Source organism: Schistocerca serialis, chromosome 4 (assembly GCF_023864345.2).
Source record: "Schistocerca serialis cubense isolate TAMUIC-IGC-003099 chromosome 4, iqSchSeri2.2, whole genome shotgun sequence".
NCBI classification, from domain to species: domain Eukaryota; kingdom Metazoa; phylum Arthropoda; class Insecta; order Orthoptera; family Acrididae; genus Schistocerca; species Schistocerca serialis.
Window position 1 is genome coordinate 16,865,275 of NC_064641.1, and position 27,520 is coordinate 16,892,794.

At 40.7% G+C, this 27,520-nt stretch overlaps 2 protein-coding genes across 4 annotated transcripts in view; one reads left to right on the forward strand and one right to left on the reverse strand.

Annotated features, from left to right (window-relative positions):
* The window catches only part of LOC126473439 (solute carrier family 22 member 7-like), a 555,641-nt gene that overhangs the window by 235,668 nt on the left and 292,453 nt on the right, over positions 1 to 27,520 (forward strand). The gene's annotated exons all lie outside the window — the stretch shown is intronic.
* Positions 20,074 to 27,520, reverse strand: part of LOC126473441 (solute carrier family 22 member 21-like) — a 401,751-nt gene continuing 394,304 nt past the window's right edge. For both annotated transcript variants that reach the window (XM_050100488.1, XM_050100489.1), the window contains one exon: positions 20,074 to 20,407. In XM_050100488.1, coding sequence (XP_049956445.1) covers positions 20,219 to 20,407 — 189 coding nt within the window. In that variant the 3' untranslated portion in view covers positions 20,074 to 20,218. The remainder of the gene's footprint in view (positions 20,408 to 27,520) is intronic.

Consider the following 27,520-nt stretch of genomic DNA (forward strand, 5'->3'; position numbering starts at 1 on the left):
ATAGAAATTCAGCTGATTTCTTTTATTACTCATGTGAATAACTTCGAACTTTTCTTTATTCAGGGTCAATTGCCACTTTTCGCACCATACAAATATCTTATCTAAATCATTTTGCAAGTCGTTTCGATCATCTAATGACTTTACAGCCGGTAAATGACAACATCATCTGCAAACAATCTAAGACGGCTACTCAAACTGTCTCCTATGTCGTTAATATAGATCAGGAACAACAGAGGGTCCATAACACTTCCTTGGGGAAAGCCGGATATTACTTCTGTTTTACTCTATGACTTTCCGTCTATTACTAATAATTGTGAACTTTCTGACAGGAAATCACGAATCCAGTCGCACAACTGACGCGATACTCCGTAGGCACGCAGTTTGGTTAGAAGACGCTTGTGAGGAACGGTGTTGAAAGCCTTCTGGAAATCTAAAAATATGGAATCAATTTGACATCCCCTGTCGATAGCACATATTACTTCATGAGTATAAAGAGCTAGTTGTGTTTCACAACAACGATATTTTCTGAATCCGTGCTGACTAATGTCAATAAATCGTTTTTCTTTTGGAGCTACTTCATAATGTATATGTTCTAAAACCCTACTGCAAATCGACGTTAGTGCTACAGGCCTGTAATTCAGCGGATTACTCCTACTTCCCTTTTTGGGTGTTGGTGTGACTTGAGCAATTTTCCAGTCTTTAGGTATGTATCTTTATGTGAGCGAGTGGTTGTATACCCAATTGCTAAATATGGAGCTATTTTATCAGCATACTCTGAGAGGAACCTGACTGGTATTCAATCTGCACTGGAGGTTTTGCCTTTATTAAGTGATTCAAGCTGCTTTGTTACACCGAGGATATCTACTTCAATGTTTCTCACCTTAGCAGTTGTTCTTGATTGGAATTCAGGAATATTTACTTCGTCTTCTTTGGTGAAGGAGTTTCGGAAAACCGTGTTTAATAACTCTGCTTTAGTGGCACTGTCATCAGTGACTTCACCGTTGTTATCGCGCAGTGAAGGTATTGATTGTGTCTTGCCACTGGTGTGCTTTTTGTATGACCAGAATCTCTTTGGGTTTTCTGCCAGATTTCGAGACAGATTTTCGTTGTCGAAATTATTAAAAGCATCTCTCACTGAAGTACGCGCCATATTTCGAACTTCTATAAAACTTTGCCAATCTTGGGGATTTAGCGTTCTTTTGAATTTGACATGCTTTTTTCGTTGCTTCTGCAACAACAATCTGCCCCGTTTTGTGTACCATGGGGGATCAGTACCATCACTTATTAATTTATGTGGTATATATCTCTCAATTGCTGTTGCTCTTTGAAAACATTCCACAACTTTTCTACACTTTCATGATCAGATCGGAAGGTGTGAAGACTGTTTCTTAAAAAGGCGTTGAGAGCATTTTTATCAGCTTTTTGAAATAGATATACTTTGCGTTTCTTTTTGATGGTTGTACGTGTTACGGTATTCAGCGTAGCAGCAACTGCCTTGTGGTCGCTGATCCCTGTATTCGTCACAACACTCACTATGTGTCCAGCATAATTTGTTGCTGATCAAAGGAAAAAAATCCACAAGAAAATTTTCCCCCATTTGTCAGGAGCATGCCTCGAACATGTGAGGTAGTAATACGGGCATGTGGAGGGCCCACTAGATGAGAAAATGTTTCTTTCTTTGCCTTATGGGACTTAAGTGAAGGTGTTTCCACTTTGATTTACGATACTGTGTTAAATTCCTGGTCGTAGCACCAACGTGTGTGGTGCTGTACGGTTCCCATGGTGCCTGCTGCCGAGTGCGCTCTCCCAGTGTCTTGTTGCAGCATGATGCGGGGACCCATTAAAACTGCAGTGGGCATAACATGACCCAGTACATTTCCCTTAAATAAGGTTTCTTTTTCCAGAACAAAAATCTGTTTCACTCCAAACGTTCCTGAAGAAATAATGCAAGTGTTAAAAAGTGCCTCTAAATTTTTGAGCAGTGTAGGTGGAGAACCAAATCGTGAGGATAACGTCCTAATCTCCTAGCAACGATAGCAAAAAAGAGCCTTGAAACTTTTTTTATCAGTTAACTCATCAATGACCATGGGTGTTACAAGGAATGTTAAGAATAGGAGGAAAATATATTTGCTTAGTGAGAATGACATTATTGTGGCCAAGATAGACACGAATCCCACGCCTAATACAGTAGTACAAGTTTATATGCCAACTAGCTCTGCAGATGATGAAGAAATTGATGGAATGTATGATGAGATAAAAGAAATTATTCAGGTAGTGAAGGGAGACGAAAATTTAATAGTCATGGGTGACTGGAATTCGAGAGTAGGAAAAGGGAGAGAAGGAAACATAGTAGATGAATATGGATTGGGGGTAATAAATGAAAGAGGAAGCCGTCTGGTAGAATTTTGCACAGAGCATAAATTAATCATAGTTAACACTTGGTTCAGGAATCATAAAAGAAGGTTGTATACATCGAAGAATCCTGGAGATACTAGAAGGTATCAGATAGATTATATAATGGTAAGACAGAGATTTAGGAACCAGGTTTTAAATTGTAGGACATTTCCAGGGGCAGATGTGGACTCTGACCACAATCTATTGGTTATGAACTGTAGATTAAAACTGAAGAAACTGCAAAAATGTGTGAATTTAAGGAGATGTGACCTGGATAAACTGACTAAACCAGAGGTTGTAGAGAGTTTCAGAGAGAGTATTAGAGAACGATTGACAGGAACAGAGGAAAGAAATACAGTAGACGAAGAATGGTTAGCTCTGAGGGATGGATTAGTGAAGGCAGCAGAGGATCAAGTAGGTAAAAAGGCGAGGGCTAGTAGAAATCCCTGGGTAACAGAAGAAATATGGAACTTAATTGATGAAAGGAGAATATATAAAAACGCAGTAAATGAAGCAGGCAAAAAGGAATACAAACGTCTCAAAAATGAGATCGACAGGAAGTGCAAAGTGGCTAAGCAGGGATGGCTAGAGGACAAATGTAAGGATGTAGAGGATTATCTGACGAGGGGTAAGATAGTTACTGCCTACAGGAAAATTAAACAGACCTTCGGAGAAAAGAGAACCACTTCTATGAATACCAAGAGACCAGATGGAAACCCAGTTCTAAGCAAAGAAGGGAATCCACAAAGGTGGAAGGAGTATATAGAAGATCTATACAAGGACAATGTACATGAGGACACTATTATGGAAATGGAAGAGGATGTACATGAAGATGAAAAGGGAGATATGATACTGTGTGAAGAGTTTGACAGAGCACTGAAAGACTTGAGTCGAAACAAGGCCCAGGGAGTAGACAACATTCCATTGGAACTACTGACGGCCTTGGGACAGCCAGTCATGACAAAACTCTACCATCTGGTGAGCAAGATGTATGAGACAGGCGAAATACCCTCAGACTTCAAGAAGAATATAATAATTCCAATCCCAAAGAAAGCAGGTGTTGACAGATGTGAAAATTACCGAACTATCAGTTTAATAAGTTACAGCTGCAAAATACTAACGACAATTCTTTAGAGACAAATGGAAAAACAGGTAGAAGCCGACTTCGTGGAAGATCAGTTTGGTTTGCGTAGAAATGTTGGAACACGTGAGGCAATACTGACCCTACGACTTATTTTAGAAGCTAGATTAAGGAAAGGAAAACCTACCTTTCTAGCTTTTGTAGACTTAGAGAAAGCTTTTGACAATGTTGACTGAAATACTATATTTCAAATTCGGAAGGTGGCATGGGTACAATACAGAGAGCGAAAGGCTATTTACTATTTGTACAGAAACCAGTTGGCAGTTATGAGAGTCGAGGGACATGAAAGGAAAGCAGTGGTTGGGAAGGGAATGAGACAGGGTTGTAGCCTCTCCCCGATGTTATTCAATCTGTATATTGAGCAAGCAGTAAAGGAAACAAAAGAAAAATTTGGGGAAGGTATTAAAATCCATGGAGAAGAAATAAAAACCTTGATGTTCGCCGATGACATTGTAATTCTGTCTGAGACAGCAAAGGACTTGGAAGAGCAGTTGAACGCAATGGACAGTGTCTTGAAAGGAGCGTATAAGATGAACATCAGCAAAAGCAAAACGAGGATAATGGAATGTAGTCGAATTAAGTCGGGTGATGCTGAGGGAATTAGATTAGGAAATGAGATACTTAAAGCAGTAAAGGAGTTTTGCTATTTGGGGAGCAAAATAACTGATGATGGTCGAAGTAGAGAAGAGAAGATATAAAATATAGACTTGGAAGGGCAAGGAAAGTGTTTATGAAGAAGAGAAATTTGTTAACATCGAGTAAAGATGTAAGTGTCAGGAAGTCGTTTCTGAAAGTATTTGTATGGAGTGTAGCCATGTATGGAAGTGAAACATGTACGATAAATAGTTTGGACAAGAAGGGAATAGAAGCTTTCGATATGTGGTGCTACAGAAGAATACTGAAGATTAGATGGGTAGTTCACATAACTAATGAGGAGGCATTGAATAGAATTAGGGAGGTGAGGAGTTTGTGGTACAACTTGACAAGAAGAAGGGACCGGTTGGTAGTACATGTTCTAGGGAACAAGAGATCACAAATTTAGCATTGGAGCGCAGCGTGGAGGGTAAAAATCGTAGAAGGAGACCAAGAGATGAATACACTAAGCAGATTCAGAAGGATGTAGGTTGCAGTAAGTACTGGGAGATGAAGAAACTTGCACAGGATAGGGTAGCATGGAGAGCTGAATCAAACGAGTCTCAGGACTGAAGACCACAACAACAACAACAACAACAAGAATGACAGGATAGAAGCAGTAGAGTATCTGAGGAGTCAGAGTCAGATATTCAGTCCTGAGGGCGCAGATGTGGACACAAATGGATAAAATTCAAAGACATCGTCAATACGCCTTAGACAATTACGTTCCGAGCAAGGTTTTGCGGGATAAGAAAGACACCGTGGTTTAATTGCCGTATAAGCTGCTAGAAATCAAAGGAAGCTTCATTATATGTTTAAGAAAAGTCGAAGCCTAGCAGACAAACAAAAGCAGAGCGAAGGGAAAATGAGCGTAAGGACAGCAGTGAGAGAAACTTCAATGAAATTCAAAGAGAAAATTTTCCGATCAGCCTGACTAAAACCTGTAAGAATCTTTGGTCTTATGCGTCCAAAGTACCTATGTATTTCCGTCGCTGGCACTGAAACGGAAGATGACAGAGAAAAGGCCGAAATACTAATTTCGTTCTTTCGCAACTGCTTTTTGGCGCCGAAGTGGCAGATATTTAAATAAGAAAGCAACCACAGTCCCTTTATAGTGGAAAAGCATCTGTACCAGACGAAATACCTGTCAGGTTCCACAGAGACTATGAGAAAGAACTTGCTTTCCTTGTAGCAGTAGTTTGTCGTATTTCGCTGGGGCAACGAAGAGAACCTAGAGACTGGAAAAAAGCGAAGACCATTCCCATTTTCAAGAAGGATCGTAGGACAGATGCACATAATAAACAGGCCTATACGGCTGATGTCAGTTTGTTGTGGAATTATGGAATATGTTTAAAACTGACATGTTATGCTGTTTTTGAACGGACAAAATCTATAAAAATCATTAAGGGCGGAAACAAATATTTTGCGATCTCAGCTCATTTTCTAGGTCTGTAAAACCCAGAGCGCGCAGCTTGATACCGCGTCCCGTGACTTCAGGAAGGTTTTCGAGAGAGTTACTCTCTGTCGGTTAGAGAGCAAAATACGAGCTTACCCAGCATCGGATCAGATTTGTGGCTCGACTCAGGACTTTTCTTTCAGATAGAAGTCAACACGCCCTTCCTAGCGGAACGAAACAAATAGCTATGAAGGTAATTTCAGGAGTACACCAAGAAAGTCTGACACGACCGTTTAAAGGTACCAAACACCTGAAAATTTGCGAATTACTGGGAAGACTGAAGAGAATGAAAGATTGGTGCAGGGTCCAGCAGTTGACCATGAACCTAAAACAGATATATTGTGCATAAAATGCAAAGAAATCCACTACTGTCCAATTACTCTATTGGCGACGTATCGCTGGAAACATTAACCGCCGTAAAATGCGTATGGGTTGTGATGAATCCCTCTTACATATCTTTCTTCTTTTCTTGACTGTTTATTTGTTTTACCACAAAAAGGACTGTTTGTGAAGGTAGTAAGCCTCTTGGAAGCAAGTGAATAATATTATTCTCTACATTTTCGTGATCAATACCCCTATGCCAAGCCAGTTAATATGGGCAACAGGTAATAAAACAGAGAAATCAATAAGGTGGACATATCAAAATGCTTGCCCTTTTTGTATCCTGTGATGAAACGTGTCCACCAATTTCTGGCTGACTTGTTTGATGCAAATAAGTCTCCACCATCAATTTCCGCCAGTCATTTTAATGTGGGAACAAGCAGATATCAGCTGGTACAGAAGTAATTGATATCTAACCAGTACACAGCACCCTCGTGTAAAAAAAAAAAAAAAAAAAAAAACAAACTTTGAGGTTTGCAGATGACATTGTAATACTGTCTGAGACAGCTAAGGACTTGGAAGAGCAGTTGACCGGAATGGCCATTGTCTTGAAAAGGGATTATAAGATGAACATCAACAAAATCAAAAAGAGGATGATGAAATGTGTAGGTTTATTAGATTACAAAACATTAAGTGTTTCACTGTTTCGAAACAGCGTATCGAAACATTACATTGTACTGTTTTATTTGTTTCGAAACAGTTACGTGTTTCAGTTTGCCCATCTCTACACGGGATGAAGTTGGATAGAGAGTTGCATCAAAACAGTCTTCGGACTGAAAATCACAACAATGGAAATGATCGTATGGCATTGTTGGCCGGGAGGCCCCATTCGGGGGAGTTCGGCCGCCGTATTGCAAGTCCTCTTTAGGTGACGCCACATCGGCGACTTGGGAGTCAATGATGATGAAAATCATGAACAAGTACACACAACATCCGCTGCCGGGAATCGAACCCGAGCCCCCTGCGTGGTAGGCGGTAATGCTGCCTCTGCGCTACGGAGGTGGACATCACAACAATAAAAGTTACGCAATGTAGCGACAGTAGTGTTTGCACATTATTTCTTTGTCAGTTAATTTCGAAGTGTCCCAGAACCGGGGGTTTGGAGCGCCAAGGGACGGCGGCGGTGCGTTGCTTCGTCTTTGTCAGCGAGGCGTGAAATTTTCCGGACAAAAGCGACTGTGGGAAGTGGTGTCTTCCTCCGACGCATTTATTCGCGACTGTACAGCGTCTTACCTTTACGATACGCATCTGAGGTGTGACCCCACGTGACGTCACGGCGGCAATGTGGCACAAAACATAGCCGTTGCACATTTCAGCTACTCAAAGCGGACTCTTTTTGTATTTTCGTTGGCCTGGTCGGCTACGTCAAATTTTCACTGGAGATCGGGAATTCGAAAAGGCTAGTCTGCCCTCATTCATAGGACGGCCACTGGTTTCGGCCCCGACTGGCCGATGGCAGTAATGGCGCGCTGTCACACACAAACCGGAAGAGAGTGGGGACTGCAAACGACAGTTCACTCCTGTCGTATAGGACGACAGGCAATTACAGTCTGTGACGTGCCTTCCCTCCTCCTTCACTCGCCGGCAGGAGACGCGACACGTAACGATCTTCGTCCCCGTCGGTACGACGTGGAACAGCACCTGTAACTCACGTACGAACACATCTCCTCACGTGGCTTAGAAATATTCTGTTATCTGTCCGCAGCAGTCTTCTCAGCTTGTGCGAACTGGTAAACTGCAATCGTTTATTTTTATTTTTATGCTCGGTTAGTTCCGTGATGAAATAAGATCTTGATTCTCGATTTCATCATTACGGTCGTTTTTCACATCATACGAGGTGCATTCAAGTTCTAAGGCCTCCGATTTTTTTTCTCCAGACTGGAAAGCGATAGAAACATGCACATTGTTTTAAAATGAGGCCGCATTCATTGTCAATACGTCCCAGAGATGGCAGCACTGTACAGCAGACGGAATTTTACCGCCAGCGGCGAGAATGAGAACTGTTTTAAAAACTTAAAATGGCGACGTTTTCCTTACTTGAACAGTGTGCAATCATTCGTTTTCTGAATTTGCGTGGTGTGAAACCAATTGAAATTCATCGACAGTTGAAGGAGGCATGTGGTGATGGAGTTATGGATGTGTCAAAAGTGCGTTCGTGGGTGCGACAGTTTAATGAAGGCAGAATGTCGTGTGACAACAAACCGAAAGAACCTCGGGTTCGCACAAGCCGGTCTGATGACATGATCGACAAAGTGGAGAGAATTGTTTTTGCGGATCGCTGAATGACTGTTGAACAGTCGCCTCCAGAGTTGGCATTTCTGTGGGTTCTGTGCACACAATCCTGCATGACGACCTGAAAATGCGAAAAGTGTCATCCAGGTGGGTGGCACGAATGCTGACGGACGACCACACGGCTGCCCGTGTGGCATGTTGCCAAGCAATGTTGACACGCAATGACAGCATGAATGAGACTTTCTTTTCGTCGGTTGTGACAATGGATGAGACGTGGGTGCCATTTTTCAATCCAGAAACAAAGCGCCAGTCAGCTCAATGGAAGCACACAGATTCACCGCCACCAAAAAAATTTCGGGTAACCGCCAGTGCTGAAAAAATGATGGTGTCCATGTTCTGGGACAGCGAGGGTGTAATCCTCACCCATTGCGTTCCAAAAACTACGAAAATGTTTTGAAGGACAAATTCCTTCCTGCACTGCAACAAAAACGTCCGGGAAGGGCTGCGCATGTGCTGTTTCACCATGACAACGCACCCGCACATCGTGCTAACGTTACGCAACAGTTTCTTCGTGATAACAGCTTTGAAGTGATTCCTCATGTTCCCTACTCACCTGACCTGGCTCCTAGTCACTTTTGGCTTTTTCCAACAATGAAAGACACTCTCCGTGGCCGCACATTCACCAGCCGTGCTGCTATTGCCTCAGCGATTTTCCAATGGTCAAAACAGACTCCTAAAGAAGCCTTCGCCGCTGCCATAGAATCATGGCATCAGCGTTGTGAAAAATGTGTACGTCTGCAGGGCGATTACGTCGAGAAGTAACGCCAGTTTCATCGATTTCGTGTTAGTAGTTAATTAGAAAAAAAGTCGGAGGCCTTAGAACTTGAATGCACCTTGTGCATAGTGAGGATGAAACTTTTCTGCCTACTGTGCCGTTGCTACCAGATATTAGCAACAGTCCGGCGTAACTTCAGAGATAACTTATGTCGGAGTAAATGTTTTATTAATACGCCGTAATACTGGTTTAAACTAGTCACTTTTCACTGTCCATTATTCATGTGCTCACTTAGACACTTAAAATGTTTAAAGAGTCAATCAACTTGCATTAATACACATTGTATTGTCCGTTTAATGAGTTAGGCGACGCGTAAGATCTATCTTTTGACTCAGATTTTATTGTTCTTTCGGGTCTAGTGAAGCAGGGGATACAACCTCTCGGCTTTGACCAGTGACGTCAGAATTGGCCAGCGAGCATTTGTTACACAGTTGAAAGAACTGACAAGAATCTTCAGAAACAAAGGAATACGACAGACGAACAATATGGTTGACATATAGAAAGGCCAGTACTATTTTCACGTTAAGGATATCGCGTGTTTGTATCGTATTATTTCTCTGGAAAATGAAAGGGAAAAAATGGATGGAAAATATTGGCAGCGTAGAATACATGACGTCACATATATATGAGTTGTAACTCGAACCTCATTAGAAGTGTATTGCTTAAGTACAGTAAGGGATACAAGTTGATTTCTTCGTTTTAACTAGCATTAGTGTCCTGTTGTTCAGTTTAACTATGTATCCCCTGCTTCACTAAACCCAAAATGAAGCACGGGATGCTCAGTCTGGAACCGCGTGACTGCTACGGTCTCAGGTTCGAATCCTGCCTCGGGCATGGATGTGTGTGATGTCCTTAGGTTAGTTAGGTTTAAGTAGTTCTAAGTTCTAGGGGACTGATGACCACAGCAGTTAAGTCCCATAGTGCTCAGAGCCATTTGAACCATTTTGAAGCACGGGACACAAATTTTACATGTGTTATTTATTTCGCCTCCGCCATCACTAACAGTCTGTTGTTACGTGGATATTAATTCTGCCGATGGCAGAACGAGCTACGTACATAATATTTGTACCCCACACTTCCGTTGACTGCTATATTTGTACACTGCTAACGAAAACGTGGAAATGGACGTACGTTGCATTTGCGACCTGTACCACAGCTGAATTACGCGAAGAGGCAATAAGATGACATATGTACAATGTGTATCCCGTACTTCACTATGGGGTACAGTTTTTTTTCCGCCTTCGATGCTAATAGTATCCCATTCTGTACTTCAGCTATATAGCTGTACATAACATTTGTATCCTCTCCAATTGACATTCGTGGTGTGGAGCCATGGTGAAGAACAGCTCAGTGACTTCCTAAGACACTTGAACAGCCTCCATGCCAACATAAAATCTACCATGGAAGTAGAAAGGGACAAGATAACTTCTAGATGTGCTGGTGACAAGGGATGGCGAAAACCTGAGACACAGCGTGTATAGAAAACCAACACACAAGGACCGATATCTGTACAAACTACCAAACCACCACCCGAGCCAGAAAAGAGGCACGATTAATACGCTCGTGGGCCGCAGCACCTCAGACGAGAATTGCAACGCCTGGAAAGTGTTCTGAGGAGCAATGGGTACTCCACAAATTGTATTAGAAGTGTAACAGAGCCAAACACTCGACGAAGTAAGGAACCAGAAAAAGAAATGTCGGGTACGGCCTTTCTGCCACACATTCCCAGAGTGACGGACAGAATCGGTCGTATATTGCGCAAACATGGCGTGAAGACGATTTTCACACCGACAAGGACGATCGAAGAGTGTCTTAGATCGGCAAAGGAGAAAAGGGACCTACTTGCAATGTCGGGAATATACCGCATACCATGCACATGCGGAAAAGTTTATGTCGGAATGACTGGACTATCAATTGACACCAGGATCAAAGAGCATAAGCGACATTGCAGGTTGGGACAGGTGGAGAAATCGGCCGAGGCAGAGCACGCACTGAGTGACACCGACCACGTAATAAAATTCGCCGACACGGACGTTCTGGCTGTAGAGAAGCACTATCACACGCGCTTGTTCAGAGAAGCTGTAGAAATGCAAAAAAACGCGAACAGCTTCGACAAGAAAGAGGAAAGCCTTAAGGTAAACGGATCCTGGCTTCCCGTACTGCAGCGAACGACCGTCGCAGGTAGCAAGAGGAGAACCTCACCGGAAATGACCGCGGAGAAGCCCTCGGACGTTGGCGCGCCAGGTACACATAGTCTGCGGCCGCGAGCTCGCCTCCAGTTCACCACCGGCAATGGAGGGTGAAGCTTTGACAATGCCAGCCATTCGTGCTGGCGAAACGTCAGAAAAATCATTAGATGAACGTCGGCCGAAGAACCCGAGACAGAAGCCAATAGGCAGTTTGCTACTGGAATACTGGCCACTGGATACTAGAACTTACACAACACACTACATTGTGGAGTCGTATGCCATAAGCATTTTACGAACTATGGAATGTTTTGCTAACTATAATTGTCCTATGAAGGGGTGACACAATTGTGCGTGTCTGTGAAGTGTAACGTCAAGCTCTCTATGTGTGTTTCGCAATTGTCACTGTTATGCTCTAAGTCGCATTCAGCATTGCTTTGAAATTTATGCTAAAGGTTGCTACCGTCCGGAAATTTTAGAGGAGAATATTCAGCGATTTCCTGTGTAGCTGAATCTGCTAATCAAACAAGGGATAGCTCAGTAGGGGGTTTAGTTGAAGAGCAATGGACAACTTTAAAAAGGGCAATCACAGAAGTTGGAAAGAAACACATAGGTACAAATTAGGTGACACCGAAGAAACCATGGATAGCAGAAGAAATACTTCAGTTGATTGATGAAAGAAGAACATACAAAAATACTCAGAGATATTCAGGAACACAGAAATACAAGCCAAAAAATGGTTCAAATGGCTCTGAGCACTATGGGACTTAACATCTCAGGTCATCAGTCGCCTAGAACTTAGAACTAATTAAACCTAACTAACCCAATGACATCATACACATCCATGCCAGAGGCAGGATTCGAACCTGCGACCATAGTGGACGCGCGGTTCCAGACTGAAGCGCCTAGAACCGCTCGGCCACACCGGCCGGCAAATACAACCCACTCACGAATGAAATAAATAGGAAGTGCAAGGAATATAAGGTGAACTGACTGCAGAAAAATGTGAAGAAACCGAAAATGAAATGATTGTCGGAAGGAATGGCTCAGCATATGGAAAAGTGAAAAGAACCTTCGGGAAAATAAAAGCAAGGATAGCAACATTATGAGTGCAACGGAAAATCCGGTGTTAAATGTACAGAAGAGAGCTGACAGGTGGAAAGAGAACACTGAAGATCTCTATGAGGGGGAAAACTTGTTTGATGGCGTGATAGAAAAAGAAATAGCAGTCGTTATAGAAGACATCAGACTTCCAATATTAGAAGCAGAATTTAAAGGGCTTTGGAATACTTAAAATTAAATAAAGCAGAAGAGATATATAACATTCCACCAGAATTTCTAAAATCATTGAGGTAAGTGGCAACAAAAAGACTATTAACGTTGGTGTGTAAAATACGAATCTGGCGATGTGCCATCTGACTTGCGGAAAAACAACATCCACACCGTACCGACGGTTGCAAAAGCTGACAAGTGCTAGAATTATCCCACAATCAGCTTAACAACTCACGCATCCAAGTTGTTAACAAGAATATGCAGAAAAATGAAGAAGAAAATTGAGGATGTTTTCGATGACAATCAGTATGGCTTTAGGAAACGTAAAGGCACCAGAAAGACAATCCTGACGTTGTGGTTGATAATGAAAGCAAGATTAAAGAGAAATCAAGACAAGTTCACAGGATTTGTCGACCTGGAAAAAGCGGTCGACAGAGTCAAATGGTGTTCGAAATAATGAATAAAATAGGATTTAGTTATAGGGCAAGACGCGTAATATACAATATGTACAAGAGCCAAGAGGGAACAATAGGAGACAAGAAAGAAGTGCTTTGAAGAAAAGGGTGTAAGACAGGAATGTAGTAGGCCTATATTGCTCTTTCTGTTGAATTTATACATCGAAGAAGCAATGATGGAAGTAAACGAAAAGTTCAAGAGTCGAAGAAAGACGAAAGTAATGAGAAGTAGCAGAAATCAGAACAGCGATAAACTTAACATAAGAATTGGGCATCACGAAGTAGATGAAGGTAAGGAATTCTGCTATCTAGGCAAAAAAAAATAACCAATGATGGATGGAACGAAGAGGACGTAAAACTGGGAGAAAGGACGTTCTTGGCCAACAGAAATCTACGACTATCAAACATAGGCCTTAATTTGAGGAATAAATTTCTGAGAATGTACGTTTCGAGCACAGCGTTGTATGGTAGTGAAATATGGACTAAGGGAAACGTGGGACAGAAGAGAAACGAAGTATTTGAGGTGTGGTGCTAAATGAGTAAGTTGAAAATTAGGTGGACTGATAAGGTAATATATATACGAGGAAAGGAATATACGGAAAACACTGACAAGAAGATGGGACCGGATGGTGGAACATCAAGAAAATAACTGCCATTGTATCAGAGAGAGTTGTAGAGGGTAAAAAGTGTAGAGGAAGGCAGAGATTGGAAAACGTCCAGCAAATAATTGAGGATGTAGGTTGCAAGTGCTACTCTGGGGTGAAGAGGTTGGCACAGGAGAGGAATTAGTGGCGGGTCGCATCAAAGCAGTCAGACTGATGACTCAAAAAAAAAAAAAAAATAAATAAATAAATAAAGCAGCCCTACACCGTATACACGAACATTCACAAAAAGCTGTCTCACTGATTTCTCGGATATTCATTTCCAGGTGAGCCCATACAACAAAGCATTATTTTGTTGCTATGCGTTGTTCAAGTGTCTCCTGGGGTTGACAAAATAATTCAGTGACTATGTCATGTATGTAGTAGCAATGTATCGGTAGTTTCAGCTGAACCTTAAGCCACAGAAACTGTTTAATGAAAATAATGCTAATGATTAGATTAGATTAGATTAGATTAAATTAATACTAGTTCCATGGATCATGAATACGATATTTCGTAATGATGTGGAACGAGTCGAATTTTCCAATACATGACATAATTAGGTTAATTTAACAACATACTTAAGTTAATATAACAACTTTATTTTTTTGTGTTTTTTTGTTTTTCTTTATTTTTTATTTTATTTTTTTTAATATTTTTGTTTTTTTTTCTTTTTTTTCTTAATTTATATCTAAAAATTCCTCTATGGAGTAGAAGGAGTTGTCATTCAGAAATTCTTTTAATTTCTTCTTAAATACTTGTTGGTTATCTGTCAGACTTTTGATACTATTTGGTAAGTGACCAAAGACTTTAGTGCCAGTATAATTCACCCCTTTCTGTGCCAAAGTTAGATTTAATCTTGAATAGTGAAGATCGTCCTTTCTCCTAGTATTGTAGTTATGCACACTGCTATTACTTTGGAATTGGGTTTGGTTGTTAATAACAAATTTCATAAGAGAGTATATATACTGAGAAGCTGCTGTGAATATCCCTAGATCCTTAAATAAATGTCTGCAGGATGATCTTGGGTGGACTCCAGTTATTATTCTGATTACACGCTTTTGTGCAATAAATACTTTATTCCTCAGTGATGAATTACCCCAAAATATGATACCATATGAAAGCAATGAGTGAAAATAGGTGTAGTAAGCTAATTTACTAAGATGTTTATCACCAAAATTTGCAATGACCCTTATTGCATAAGTAGCTGAGCTCAAACGTTTCAGCAGATCATCAATGTGTTTCTTCCAATTTAATCTCTCATCGATGGACAAACCTAAACATTTGGAATATTCTACATTAGCTATATGCTTCTGATTAAGGTCTATATTTATTAATGGCGTCATATCATTCACTGTACGGAACTGTATGTACTGTGTCTTATCAAAATTCAGTGAGAGTCCGTTTCCAAGGAACCTCTTAGTAATTTTCTGAAAGACAGTATTGACAATTTCATCAGTTAATTCTTGTTTGTCAGGTGTGATTACTATACTTGTATCATCAGCAAAGAGAACTAACTTTGCCTCTTCATGAATATAGAATGGCAAGTCATTAATATATATTAAGAACAACAAAGGACCCAAGACTGACCCTTCTGGAACCTCATTCTTGATAGTTCCCCAGTTTGAGGAATGTGCTGATCTTTGCATATTATGAGAACTGCTTATTTCAACTTTCTGCACTCGTCCAGTCAAGTACGAATTGAACCATTTGTGCACTGTCCCACCCATGCCACAATATTTGAGATTGTCTAGCAGAATTTCATGATTTACACAATCAAAAGCCTTTGAGAGATCACAAAAAATCCCAATGGGTGGTGTTCGGTTATTCAGATCACTCAAAATTTGATTGGTGAAAGCATATATGGCATTTTCTGTTGAAAAACCTTTCTGGAAACCAAACTGACATTTTGTTAGTACTTCATTTTTACAGATATGTGAAGCTACTCTTGAATACATTACTTTCTCAAAATGTTTGGATAAAGCTGTTAGAAGGGAGATTGGACGGTAATTGTTGATATCAGATCTATCCCCCTTTCTATGCAAAGGTATAACAATAGCATATTTCAGTCTATCAGGGAAAATGCCTTGTTCCAGAGAGCTATTACACAGGTGGCTGAGAATCTTACTTATCTGTTGAGAACAAGCTTTTAGCATTTTGCTGGAAATGCCATCAATTCCATGTGAGTTTTTGCTTTTAAGCAAGTTTATTATTTTCCTAATTTCAGAGGGAGAAGTGGGTGAGATTTCAATTGTATCAAACTGCATAGGTATGGCCTCTTCCATTAACAGCCTAGCATCTTCTAATGAACACCTGGATCCTACTATATCCACAACATTTAGAAAATGACTATTAAAAATATTATCAACTTCTGACTTTTTGTTTGTAAAGTTTTCATTCAATTTGATGGTAATACTGTCTTCTTGTGCTCTTGGTTGGCCTGTTTCTCTTTTAATAATATTCCAAATTTTTTTAATTTTATTATCAGAGTTGCTGATTTCAGACATGATACACATACTCCTGGATTTTTTAATAACTTTTCTTAATATAACACAGTAGTTTTTATAATTTTTGATAGTTTCTGGGTCACTACTCTTCCTTGCTGTCAGATACATTTCCCTTTTCCGGTTACAAGATATTTTTATACCCTTAGTAAGCCATGGTTTGTTACAAGGTTTCTTACGAGTATATTTAACTATTTTCTTGGGGAAGCAGTTTTCAAATGCATTTACAAAAATGTCATGAAATAAATTATATTTTAAATTGGCATCAGGTTCACGGTACACCTCATCCCAGTCTAACTGCTGTAGGCTTTCCCTGAAATTTGCTATTGTTAAATTGTTGACTGAACGTACTACTTTGGAGGACTGTTTAGTATTGCTGAATGGAGCTATGTCATATATTGTAACTAGCTCTGCACCATGATCAGAAAGACCATTCTCAACAGTACTATGTACAGTACAATGTACAATGTACAGTATGTATTGTACAATTGTACAATGTACAATGTACAATGTACAGTACAACAGTACAATGAGTACTATGAAGTGTTCTAATGTGACTAAATTATGTGTTTGGTATCTCTTACGTTCTGATTCCAGTTTCACATAAGTTACAAACTTTACAACTGTGAAAAGACGCTATTGTCACTAGCCTACACATGGATATTTTGTGAATTACCGTTAATAAGAAATATAATCCTAAATATTAATTAACATTCCATAACATAGTGGGTACGTTATGCTTTCATAGGTAGCTTAGGAAGTTAGGACATGGTTAAAATGCACTTCAGACCTGTGAAACTGGAAGTTTGTCTAAAAATTTCGTTTCAGCAAACAACTGTTTTTCTCAAAACTTTGTTCCCGTGCTTTGGGCCCTTATGGCTCTCAGTCCCTCAATCAGTGAATCGATAGGTGTGAAACACATGGCACAACACTGACAATGAAAGCTTGATTCATGCATGGAGGCATGCTCACTGATCCCAGTGCTTCGTAGCGTCGTCTTCAGAAGAAAGTATAAACCAGCATGCCACAGAGAAGAGCTGCAGTTGAATGCAACTGTACATAACGAAGGGAATGGAGACCTGTGAGCCGTGGTAAAAATTGCTGTTTTGAAGAGTGCGCCGCAGCGCGTAGTGTGAAGCAGTCGCCCTCCGTTTCTGGCGGTGGCGCCGCTGTGGTAGTCGCAGCTTTAGTGTCTCCCTCTGGTGGGAAAGGGGAAAGATTGCCTGTTCACGTGCATTCAAGGGGCGCTATGAGCTCGCCAGTGGGTCAGTCTCTCGTCCCCAGCTTGCTAGTCTGTCTCTCGTCCGCATTTCCAAGGCACTGAGGGAACTCAGCGTGTGGTAGCCCGGTCGGGGCTTCGTTCCTGCATCTGAGTCTGCGCTTTAGGCCGTCAGTCTGCTCGAGTTTGCTCGGGCAATGGTCATTGGCGGTTGGATCGATCGGTTGGTCGGTCGCGCACTAAGACACAAGATGACTTGTCCGTCTTGAGCGTCGGCGCATGTGAGGTCGCCACGTGAGTCCAGTGGGCCGCGGCGTGTAGCGAGGGGCAGTGACTGCGCGGTCGACACGAGAGCAACAGGAGTCAACCCAAGACATCAGTCTGGCCGGTGCGAGCTGCGACGCCGTGAGACGGGAGATCGGCGCGCCTTCCTGCGTCCGTTGAAGTGGCTGGCAGCGGACGGTTCCGGAGAGCGATTTGGGGGTGCTGCGCCAGGTCTTCTCGAGAAATGGGAGTTTATCAGAAGTTAAGTGATTGGTGATATGTTGTTTCATTTACTTGTTAAATTATACTTGTTTTCTTTGTGAGGTCACCAGCCGTTTTGCTTTGTGGTCGTCCCACCATTCTTCTCCGGTTGCCCACCCGCGGGAAGGTGATTATAAATTGGGTGGTCCATTTTCCCTTGTGGAGTAGGGGTAGGTTAGAGCAACCTGCGGTTCGGGTTGTTCGGTAATCTCCCTATCAGTCTACCGTACGTTAGTAGCTGCCTCTGTCATGTTTGTCGGATTTGGTATGTTAACGAATTTATCGCTTGGAGTGTAACGGCCTAATACCTGAAATATGTTTTAATCTTTGGAAACTTTGATATTATTGCCTATGATCTTGAGAAGCGGTATCTGTTTACTTTAGAGCATCTTAACTATTGTTTGGCCAACCTTGTAGAATTTTATATAAGATTGCATTTAATGAGCTTTTATTTAAATTATCATTTTAGTGCATAAAGTTGCCACCCTTTCACCGTAAGACTTTTCTTAGATTTTATAATCAAGTTGCACTTTCACGTGGCGAGGTTAATATTTTAATTGTTAGTGTTCTGTACAATTTCCATCCCTCCTACGGGGGGTCCATAGTTTGTGTGCTTGTGTAACTTGTTAAAGTTATCTGGTGTGTTGCAGATTTACACCAGTGTAAACAGAGGCTGTTGTGAGCGGTCGTGACTATGGCCGTGACAAAAGGGAGTGGCAAGGTTCTGTGACCGTGAGCTCATACAGTCAAAACTTGTTTCTTTCTGCATCAGAATAAACTGTAACTTTGTTATTTAGAGGGTGCTTTCTGATTATAATTTTAAATCTGTTTCTTTAAAAAAAAATGCTTTTAGGCACTATTAAAGTGAATAAAATTCCCATTTGTTAACAGGAATTTGGTTATGATTTCTTCAGTTACTCCCTGTCAATTACTTCCATGCTTATATAGTGTGATGAAATATGTTAATGTTCTTTATGAATCGCTAGTAAATAAAATAAGTTTTTAAGAATATTCTTTGAAAATAAATCACGGTTCAACCTGTTTCAAAATAAAGGAAGGAAAAAGCGCTGATATGCGCTGACAATGAGCAAATAATGGTAATGACATGCACATCACATCAATAATCGCGGAATTTTATTACAGTATTGGACAATTTTTTGTCCTTTTTATTATTATTTGCAGCCATCGTCCGTCAGGACTCTATGCGTTACATCCCTGTTCTTCAGGAACAGCAGTCATAAAAGATATAAACAGTTTACAAAAATTTAAAAATACGAAACATGTGCGTCTTTTTTAAATTATTAAAACAAGCTATTTTACATTTCGAATTGTAAATAAAATATTGTTTTTTTTTTAATTTAAAAAAAATGTTTTGAACGGAAGACTTCATTTCACTACAGGTACAGAAACAGTAGGTGAGGGGAAGACTGTTCCCGAAACAATGCGGGAGTGAAGAGGTGGGGAAGAGGGCCCATAGAAGTGGCGAGGAGCTACGAACTCCAGCGCTGACATCGAGAGCAAGAAGAGGATTCTGTGTGGTCGAGCGGTTCTAGGCGCTACAGTCTGGAACCGCGCGACCGCTACGGTCGCAGATTCGAATCCTGCCTCGGGCATGGATGTGTGTGATGTCCTTAGGGTAGTTAGGTTTAACTAGTTGTAAGTTCTAGGGGACTGATGACCTCAGAAGTTAAGTCCCATAGTGCTCAGAGCCATTTGGACCATTTGAAGAGGATTCTGTTAAAAGCTGGAAGGATGGGTAGATCTCTGGGCGAGATTTCCTGAGCACGTTGTGGGAGGTGATTAAGTTTTGTTGGAATAGGATGTGGAGAGCATGTAAGTGTAACAGGCGGGGAGGGGGGGGGGCGCAGGGGGGGGGGGGGTGTAGTGGACGGGTACAGAGGGCGAGGCGGGTTGAATAGCATTAGAGTATTTTTGGAGTTAGTGTTAAAGTTAAAAATGCGAGGGGAAACTGGTATGAATGCAGGCGACGTTAGCGTAAGAGGATTACTCGTCAGACTAAGGCTTTGTTAGGAGTGCAATATGTAGTTTCAGTCTATTATGAGGGTTTTTTTCTTTTTTGGGTAGCGCAGTAGGTGCGGTTTCCATGTCAGTTTATTTTGGCATGTATCATTTACTGAATATAACGGCCATAAATTATAATCTAATCCAGGTCAGGCTTAATTTTCGTGTTACTGTTTACAGATTAGAAATAGGGCTCGAAGTGCACTGTTATTCGTTCATAGCAGGCCGATCAAGTCATGTGCACCGTCAGTAAACAGAAGTCGAAGGTTGCCAGCATCGCATTATCGTTCCTTCTAAACTAAAAGGAACTTCTGGAACTCCTTTATCCCTTGGCGTACTCTGGTGTCGGTTTGGGTTTCCAGCTCCAGTAGCGCTGTCCTCTGCCAAAGACGGCACCGTCCCTTAACGTCTCCGGCAATCGCTGCAGCGCAGATTCTGGCAGGAACGACACCGAAAACGCCACCATCAAGTTCAGGGCTGCGAGGATGGCGAAGGGAAGTCGCTTGTCGTCCTGTGAAAGGAAAAGATATTTGTAAGTAGTGAGAATGAAAGACGCCAATCACAGATATGTTTGCACGTGAATTATTACGACTCTAAGGCTTCCTCACTAACCACCCAACGGAAAGCCCGCACCAGGCTGTAATTACAAAACCTATTAACTGAGCAAAAAAGTGATTGCACCCCTGCACTATCCCCCACATTCGATTAGATTAGATTTACTTTCATTCCAATTGATCCACAGTGAGGAGGTCCTCCCGGATGTAGAACATGTCAGAAAAACAACAATACATCACAAATATTAACAACTCAGACAAATAAACTAATGTACCATTCCACAGGCCGCAAGTGGAATGATCATCATTTTTTAATGAGCAATATATGAAAGAATCATTTTACAAATACTAATGCACTGAACGCAATATAAAAAAAGGCTTTTTATTTATTTATAAGGTAATAAATGTATAATACAACTACTATAATACTTATTTACAATGAACACATTACTGCACTGAAATGGTGCGGAAGTTAGATTGTACTTACACACACTCACACACACACACACACACACACACACACACACACACACACACACATACACTCTTATTTACAATGAACACATTAGTGCACTGAAATTGTGCACAAGTTATATTGTACTTATATATAATATATACATGCACACAAATCAGTTGGTTCTGCTGAGAAATTCATCAATGGAGTAGTAGGAGTTGGCCACCAATAAATCCTTTAGGCTTCTCTGAAATTGAATTTCATTGGTTGTTAAGCTTTTGATGGCTACTGGCAAGTTATTGTAAATGTGTGTTCCTGAATAATGCACACCTTTTTGTACAAGACTAAGTGACTTTAAATCCTTGTGAAGATTATTCTTATTTCTAGTATTGATTCTATGAATTGACCTGTTGCTTTGAAAAAGTGATAAATATATTGGGAAGCAGTAGTTAGTATCCCTAGTTCCCTAAACAGGCTTCTGCAGGATGTTCTTGAGTTCACACCACATATAACTCTTACTGCACGTTTTTGTGCCCAGAAAACTTTAGCTTGGCTTGATGAATTACCCCAAAAAATAATCCCATATGACATTATGGAATGAAAGTAAGCATAGTATGCCAGCTTTTTCATTTTTATATCACCTATGTCTGACACAATTCGCATTGCAAATAGAGATTTGTTAAGACGCTTCAGCAGTTCTGTGGTGTGCTTTTCCCAGTTGAATTTATTATCAAGCTGTAATCCCAAGAATTTAACACTGTCCACTTCTTCTATCTGCTTGTCATCATATGTTAGGCATATACTCGTGGGACACCCTTTACGAGTTCTGAACTGCGTGTAGTGAGTTTTTTCAAAGTTTAGTGTCAAAGAATTGGCTAGGAACCAGTGATTAACGTCCACAAATATTTTATTAGCCGATCTTTCTAAGACTACACTTGATTTGCTATTTATTGCAATGTTTGTATCATCGCCAAACAAAACGAACTTGGCATCTGGTAATGTTACTGATGAAAGGTTGTTGATATACACAAGAAAAAGTAAGGGCTCTAAAATGGAACCTTGTGGGACCCCACATATAATTAGTTCCCAGTTGGATGATGCCTGATAGGTTGATACATGTCTCTTTCCTAATAACACGCTTTGTTTCCTGCCAGAGATATAAGATTTGAACCATTTTGCAGCATTTCCTGTCACACTGTAATATTATAATTTACTTAAAAGGAAATGCCTCTGACAAATCACAAAATATACCAGATGCCTGCAGTTTTTTATCTAATGAATTAAGCACATTTTCACTGTAAGTGTAGATAGCCTTCTCAGTATCAGAACCCTTTAGAAATTCGAACTATGACTTTGACAGTATGTTATTTGAAATAAGATGGTTATAAAGCCGATTGTACATTACTTTTTCTAAAATTTTTGAGAATGCTGGCAAAAGTGAAATTCGACGGAAATTTGATGCTATTTCTCTATCTGCCTTCTTAAACAGTGGCTTAACTACAGCATATTTTAACTGTTCAGGAATTATTCCACTGATAAACGACTAGTTACACAGATAGCTTAATATGTTACCTAACTCAGAATCATATTCTTTAATTAGCTTTGCTGATATTTCATCATACCCACTAGATATTTTTGATTTTAAAGATTTTATGATGGATATTATTTCTGCTGTGGTAGTGAAGGTCAAATTCATATTATGGAAGTTACTTGAAATGTCTCGTCTAAGGTATTCCACAGCAGCATCTACAGAACCTGACAACCCCATCTTTTCAGTAACAGATATGAAATGTTTTTTAAAATGTTCTGCGACACTATACACATCTGTCATCAATGTATCGTTTACTCTTAATGCTATTTGTCCCTCTTCATGTCTGGTTCTATCGGTCTCCTCCTTCACTATATCCCATATTGTCTTTATTTTGTTATCTGATATGACTATCTTTTCCTTGTAACATATTTGCTTTGATGTCCATATTACAGTCTTTAATAGTTTGCAGTATTCCTTGGAATGTGCTATAGCATCAACATCGGAACTGTTTCGGATTGACAGATACAGTTTTCTTTTTGTTTCACAAGATACCTCTATTCCTTGAGTAATCTGCGGCTTCTTTATAGACTTTGCTCTAACCTTGGTAAGTTTTTCGGGAAAACAGTGTTCGAATAAAGTAAGCACTTGATTAGCAAAAGTGTTATACTTTTCATTCATGCCATGAGCACTGTAAACATCAGTCCAGTGAATGTCTCTGAGGAGTGTCCTAAAATAATCAATTTTTGGCTTATTGATTACCAGCTTCAGATCAGATTTAACAGATTTTATATCCTGTTCAGTGTTAACATTTAACAGAAGGAACTGCATGCCATGCTCTGAGAGGCCATTGATTATTGGTTTTGTAATATAATTTTGTTCATTGGACTTTTCTATAAAGATATTATCAATGGCTGTTTGTGAGAAATTGGCTACCCTAGTGGGCAACTTTACAGTGGAAATTAAGTTGAATGATAGTGTTACTAACTCAAATAAGAGTCTTTAAGGAAATTTACATTGAAATCACCAGCAACCACTATTTCTTTGTTTTTGAGTGTTAAATGGGCCGGAACAGATTCAAGGTGGCTTACTAACAGATTAAAGTTTCCTGCAGGTGCTCGATATACACTTAATACTATGAAGGATTTTTTGTGAAATTCTACTTCTGTTGCACATACTTCCATATGCTGTTCTAGGCAAAATTTATAAATGTCTATGTTCTTAAATTTATGACAGTTCCTGATGAATGTTGCAACTCCTCCTTTCTCCATTTCTGATCTACAAAAGTGAGATGCTAACCTAAACCCTGTAACACTTAAAAGTTCTATACCAGTGGTCACAGGATGTTCAGAGAGGCAGATTATGTCTGCTGGGTTTGAAGACTCTAATTCATCTATGCAGATAATTAATTCATTAATTGTATTTCTTAGACCTCGAACATTTTGATGCAATAAAGTTAGCTGACATTTCACATTGACTGAGTTAAAATTGGATAGAGTTAAAATATCTGCTGATTGCTGAAAATTCTTAACCAATGACTGTTTATGCTGATGTAATAAGCTAGAATTATGCTTTTTGGTTTCTTTCTCAAACTGGTTTGTCTCAGTCCTAACCTCTCTTAAAATTTGGTTTCTTTATGACCACACTACCCTAAAAAAGGGTCTTTTCTGAACCTTGTAACCACTGGTATTTTATCATTCATGACAGTGCCTCCCCCCTTTAACTTTCCTGCTATTTCCCCAGCCAGTTTACCCTTCCCCTTCCTGTTGAGGTGAAGGCCATGCCTAGTATAATCCCACCTACTAATAGAACAAGAGGAACCACACCAATGTGTGACCCTGCACCAGACATAAGCAACTGTTTCAACTCCTAATTAACTCTCTTGACAGAAGAGTTCAAACGAGGTCGGTCATGGCGCCCAAGAACAGATACAAACTTAACACTAGTATGCTTTGATGCTGACGCAGTCTTTGCCAGGTCACACTCTATACTGTACCCAGGATCTCTGTCAATACTATTACCTGCCCAAACCACAATAACCACGGTGTCTTTCTTAGTGAACTCTTTGCAAAGTGATCCTAAATCCTCTGTCACGTGCTCCAGACCAGTACTAGGTTAAAAAAAAATTGGTGACCTGGTATTCTGATCCTACTTCATCCTGCAAAAGTTGGCCAACACCTCTTCCATGGGAACTACCTAACAACAACACTTTCTTTCCCTTTACTGCTTGCCCTACTTTTTTACTTTTCAATTTGCTGCTGAAAGTTTGTTGTGCCCTGTCTACACCTGCAACTGCTTGAGGCTCGCCAGTTTCTAACTGAAGCAAAAGCTCAAATCTACGAGAGCAGTTCAATAAGTAATGCAACACATTTTTTTTTTCTGAAACAGGGGTTGTTTTATTCAGCATTGAAATACACCAGGTTATTCCCCAATCCTTTAGCTACACAACACTATTTTTCAACGCAATCTTCATTCAATGCTACGGCCTTACGCCACCTTGAAATGAGGGCCTGTATGCCTGCACGGTACCATTCCACTGGTCGATGTCGGAGCCAACGTCGTACTGCATCAATAACTTCTTCATCATCCCCGTAGTGCCTCCCACGGATTGCGTCCTTCATTGGGCCAAACATATGGAAATCCGACGGTGCGAGATCAGGGCTGTAGGGTGCATGAGGAAGAACAGTCCACTGAAGTTTTGTGAGCTCCTCTCGGGTGCGAAGACTTGTGTGAGGTCTTGCGTTGTCATGAAGAAGGAGAAGTTCGTTCAGATTTTTGTGCCTACGAACACGCTGAAGTCGTTTCTTCAATTTCTGAAGAGTAGCACAATACACTTCAGAGTTGATCGTTTGACCATGGAGAAGGACATCGAACAGAATAGTCCCTTCAGCGTCCCAGAAGACTGTAACCATGACTTTACCGGCTGAGGGTATGGCTTTAAACTTATTCTTGGTAGGGGAGTGGGTGTGGCACCACTCCATTGATTGCCGTTTTGTTTCAGGTTCGAAGTGATGAACCCATGTTTCATCGCCTGTAACAATCTTTGACAAGAAATTGTCACACTCAGCCACATGACGAGCAAGCAATTCTGCACAGATGGTTCTCCTTTGCTCTTTATGGTGTTCGGTTAGACAACGAGGGACCCAGCGGGAACAAACCTTTGAATATCCCAACTGGTGAACAATTGTGACAGCACTACCAACAGAGATGTCAAGTTGAGCACTGAGTTGTTTGATGGTGATCCGTCGATCATCTCGAACGAGTGTGTTCGCACGCTCCGCCATTGCAGGAGTCACAGCTGTGCACAGCTGGCCCTCACGCGGGAGATCGGACAGTCTTGCTTGACCTTGCGGCGGTGATGACACACGCTTTGCCCAACGACTCACTGCGCTTTTGTCCACTGCCAGATCACCGTAGACATTCTGCAAGCGCCTATGAATATCTGAGATGCCCTGGTTTTCCGCCAAAAGAAACTCGATCACTGCCCGTTGTTTGCAACGCACATCCGTTACAGACGCCATTTTAACAGCTCCGTACAGCGCTGCCACCTGTCGGAAGTCAATGAAACTATACGAGACGAAGCGGGAATGTTTGAAAATATTCCACAAGAAATTTTCGGTTTTTTCAACCAAAATTGGCCGAGAAAAAAAAATGTGTTGCATTACTTATTGAACTGCCCTCGTATTTTCCACATTCACCACGAAGCTGTCAGATAAAGTTCAAGGCCTGACCATGACCATGATCTGACCATGATTTGACCTACAGTCTGCTATGCCAGTGTTGCATGGATGTACCATCCACCAACGTTTTACTACTCCCTCTAAATCCTTGAGCGTCATGCACTCTGTTCTCCCTTTCAACATCTGTTTAGTTTCCCTCATGTGGATCGTTTACCCCCGCATCAAATTCGCACCTCTCCTAACATCCAATAAACACCTAATCAGATCCTATACTATCTGAAAACTCGACTTCAACATTTGTATACTCTTTAATTTGACATCTTGCTACACCTTCGCACCTACATCGACATACAGTTCAGTCCATATAAACATGAGCTACTTTAATTACTTAGAACATCTGAACCAATAATGGGACACATTTGCAATTTTAGGAGATGATAAATACCATTGAGAGATCACATACATACATTCACACAAACTCCTCACAGCAAATGCTGGAAGTGTCCTTCAGCAGTAGAGATGTACGAGTGCACTCTTTTCGCCGTATTCCGTGGCATTGAGTCAAGTGTATTCTCATCAGTGTTGTTTATTTCGTGTGTCTTGGCCTCACCAAGTTCTGCTGTTGTGCGCGGTCTGTGGCTGTAAACTCAGCTTTTAAGATACCGCCACAAGCACGGGGTCCCACAGGGTTTGGTCTTAGGTCCTTTACTGTTCTTGATATACATTAATGACTTACCATTCCACATTGATGAAGATGCAAAGTTAGTTCTTTTTGCTGATGATACAAGTATAGTAATAACATCCAAAAACCAAGAACTAAGTGATGTAATTGCAAATGATGTTTTTCACAAAATTATTAAGTGGTTCTCAGGAAATGGACTCTCTTTAAATTTTGATAAAACACAGTATATACAGTTCCGTACAGTAAATGGCACAACTCCAGTAATAAATATAGACTTTGAACAGAAGTCTGTAGCTAAGGTAGAATTTTCAAAATTTTTAGGCGTGTCCATTGATGAGAGGTTAAACTGGAAGCAACACATTGATGGTCTACTGAAATGTCTGAGTTCAGCTACGTATGCTATTAGGGTTATTGCAAATTTTGGTGATAAGAATCTCAGTAAATTAGCGTACTATGCCCACTTTCATTCACTGCTTTCGTATGGTATCATATTCTGGGGTAATTCATCGTTGAGTAGAAAAGTATTCATTGCTCAAAAACGTGTAATCAGAATAATTGCTGGAGCCCACCCACGGTCATCCTGCAGACATCTATTTAAGGATCTAGGGATCCTCACAGTAACCTCACAAAATATATATTCACTTATGAAATTTGTTGTTAATAATCCAACCCAGTTCAAAAGTAATAGCAGTGTGCATAGCTATAACACCAGGAGAAAGGATGATC